General features: G+C 37.7%; 1 protein-coding gene across 1 annotated transcript; it reads left to right on the top strand.

Moving 5' to 3' along the window:
• Positions 1-645: 645 nt before the first annotated feature.
• Positions 646-1,635, top strand: OR5P2 (olfactory receptor family 5 subfamily P member 2). The gene has a single exon (XM_004050642.4). The coding sequence runs from the start codon at positions 646-648 to the stop codon at positions 1,633-1,635; it is 990 nt and encodes a 329-aa protein (XP_004050690.4).
• The last annotated feature ends 1,536 nt before the right edge of the window (positions 1,636-3,171 follow it).

Genomic DNA, 3,171 nt, shown 5'->3' with positions numbered 1-3,171 from the left:
GATCCAGATTCTACCACTTGCTATCTAATCTTAGGTAAATTACTTAACATTTTCAAACTTAGTTTCCCTATCTATAAAATGGTAATAATAAAAGTGCTTCATATTATTTTATGGAAATTAAAATACATATCTCTGTATATATAATGTATATAATACAATAATATGTTATATATTATATGCATATAGATAAAATTCTTAACCCTGAGCCAGTAATTTGATAGGCATTCAGTAAATGTTAGCTAATATTTAAGTGTTCATTAATCTTACATTAATATATTTTAATCATTTTTGTTATATGTACCATACCTTTTATTATTCTTATAAGTCTTATGTTTTAAAATCTTTCTCTTTAAAGCAACTTTAAATATATTTCATTAAAAATACAAATTGAAAAGGATATACATTATTTGAAGCAATTTTTTGGTGTTCTAAAACAGATTTTAAAATATGGAAAGACTGATTACACATAAATACATAAACAATGAAACCCTAAGGTAAAAAAAAAAAGTCTAAACTTTCCTTGAATGATACATCTGTTCGTATTAACCTTCATGTATATATTAATGAAGATGAAGCCATCAAATTTATAACATTTTAATGTGCTGTTCTCATTAGGGTTCATTTAGTCAGCAGCTACTTCGTCTCATGAATTCCCTGAAGGACGGGAATCACACTGCTCTGACTGGGTTCATCCTATTGGGCTTAACAGATGATCCAATCCTTCGAGTCATCCTCTTCATGATCATCCTATGCATCTACCTGGTAACCATATCTGGTAATCTCAGCATAATTATTCTTATCAGAATTTCTTCTCAGCTCCATCATCCTATGTATTTCTTTCTGAGCCACTTGGCTTTTGCTGACATGGCCTATTCATCTTCTGTCACACCCAACATGCTTGTAAACTTCCTGGTGGAGAGAAATACAATCTCCTACCTTGGATGTGCCATCCAGCTTGGTTCAGCGGCTTTCTTTGCAACAGTCGAATGCGTCCTTCTGGCTGCCATGGCCTATGACCGCTTTGTGGCAATTTGCAGTCCACTGCTTTATTCAACCAAAATGTCCACACAAGTCAGTGTCCAGCTACTCTTAGTAGTTTACATAGCTGGTTTTCTCATTGCTGTCTCCTATACTACTTCCTTCTATTTTTTACTCTTCTGTGGACCAAATCAAGTCAATCATTTTTTCTGTGATTTCGCTCCCTTACTTGAACTCTCCTGTTCTGATATCAGTGTCTCCACAGTTGTTCTCTCATTTTCTTCTGGATCCATCATTGTGGTCACTGTGTGTGTCGTAGCCGTCTCCTACATCTATATCCTCATCACCATCCTGAAGATGCGCTCCACTGAGGGGCACCACAAGGCCTTCTCCACCTGCACTTCCCACCTCACTGTGGTTACTCTGTTCTATGGGACCATTACCTTCATTTATGTGATGCCCAATTTTAGCTACTCAACTGACCAGAACAAGGTGGTGTCTGTGTTGTACACGGTGGTGATTCCCATGTTGAACCCCCTGATCTACGGCCTCAGGAACAAGGAGATTAAGGGGGCTCTGAAGAGAGAGCTTGTTAGAAAAATACTTTCTCATGATGCTTGTTATTTTAGTAGAACTTCAAATAATGATATTACATAGAACCCTGTCTTGTCTCTTGAGAATACTCAATGCACGTGTAGATACAGATTTAGTGTTTGCTTTCTTGACAGTGTTGAAAGTTTCATATAGAATCTACCACATCGTCTTTATAGCAGCATGATTTATAGTCCTTTGGGTATATACCCAGTAATGGGATGGCTGGGTCAAATGGTATTTCTAGTTCTAGATCCCTGAGGAATTGCCACACTGACTCCCACAATGGTTGAACTAGTTTACAGTCCCACCAACAGTGTAAAAGTGTTCCTATTTCTCCATATCCTCTCCAGCACCTGTTGTTTCCTGACTTTTTAATGATTGCCATTCTAACTGGTGTGAGATGGTCTCTCATAGTGGTTTTGATTTGCATTTCTCTGATGGCCAGTGATGATGAGCATTTTTTTCATGTGTTTTTTGGCTGCATAAATGTCTTCTTTTGAGAAGTGTCTGTTCATGTCCTTTGCCCACTTTTTGATGGGGTTGTTTGTTTTTTTCTTGTAAATTTGTTTGAGTTCATTGTAGATTCTGGATATTAGCCCTTTGTCAGATGAGTAGGTTGCGAAAATTTTCTCCCATTTTGTAGGTTGCCTGTTCACTCTGATGGTAGTTTCTTTTGCTGTGCAGAAGCTCTTTAGTTTAATTAGATCCCATTTCTCAATTTTGTCTTTTGTTGCCATTGCTTTTGGTGTTTTGGACATGAAGTCCTTGCCCACGCCTATGTCCTGAATGGTAATGCCTAGGTTTTCTTCTAGGGTTTTTATGGTTTTAGGTCTAACATTTAAATCTTTAATCCATCTTGAATTGATTTTTGTATAAGGTGTAAGGAAGGGATCCAGTTTCAACTTTCTATATACAGCTAGCCAGTTTTCCCAGCACCATTTATTAAATAGGGAATCCTTTCCCCATTGCTTGTTTTTCTCAGGTTTGTCAAAGATCAGATAGTTGTAGGTATGCGGCGTTATTTCTGAGGGCTCTGTTCTGTTCCATTGATCTATATCTCTGTTTTGGTACCAGTACCATGCTGTTTTGGTTACTGTAGCCTTGTAGTATAGTTTGAAGTCAGGTAGTGTGATGCCTCCAGCTTTGTTCTTTTGGCTTAGGATTGACTTGGTGATGCGAGCTCTTTTTTGGTTCCATATGAACTTTAAAGTAGTTTTTTCCAATTCTGTGAAGAAAGACATTGGTAGCTTGATGGGGATGGCATTGAATCTGCACACGTATGTTTATTGCGGCATTATTCACAATAGCAAAGACTTGGAACCAACCCAAATGTCCAACAATGATAGACTGGATTAACAAAATGTGGCACATATACACCATGGAATACTATGCAGCCATAAAAAATGATGAGTTCATGTCCTTTGTAGGGACATGGATGAAATTGGAAACCATCATTCTCAGTAAACTATCGCAAGAACAAAAAACCAAACACCCCATATTCTCACTCATAGGTGGGAATTGAACAATGAGATCACATGGACACAGGAAGGGGAATATCACACTCTAGGGACTGTTGTGGGGTGGGGGGAGGGGGGAGGG

Source organism: Gorilla gorilla, chromosome 9, assembly GCF_029281585.2.
Source record: "Gorilla gorilla gorilla isolate KB3781 chromosome 9, NHGRI_mGorGor1-v2.1_pri, whole genome shotgun sequence".
In the NCBI taxonomy this organism is placed as follows: Eukaryota; Metazoa; Chordata; class Mammalia; order Primates; family Hominidae; genus Gorilla; species Gorilla gorilla.
This window is presented reverse-complemented; position numbering and strand designations above follow the sequence as displayed.

What these genes read in the sequence shown, in the direction of transcription:
- OR5P2 (XM_004050642.4), top strand. Translation starts at nt 646, where the DNA reads ATGAATTCCCTGAAGGACGGGAATCACACTGCTCTGACTGGGTTCATC.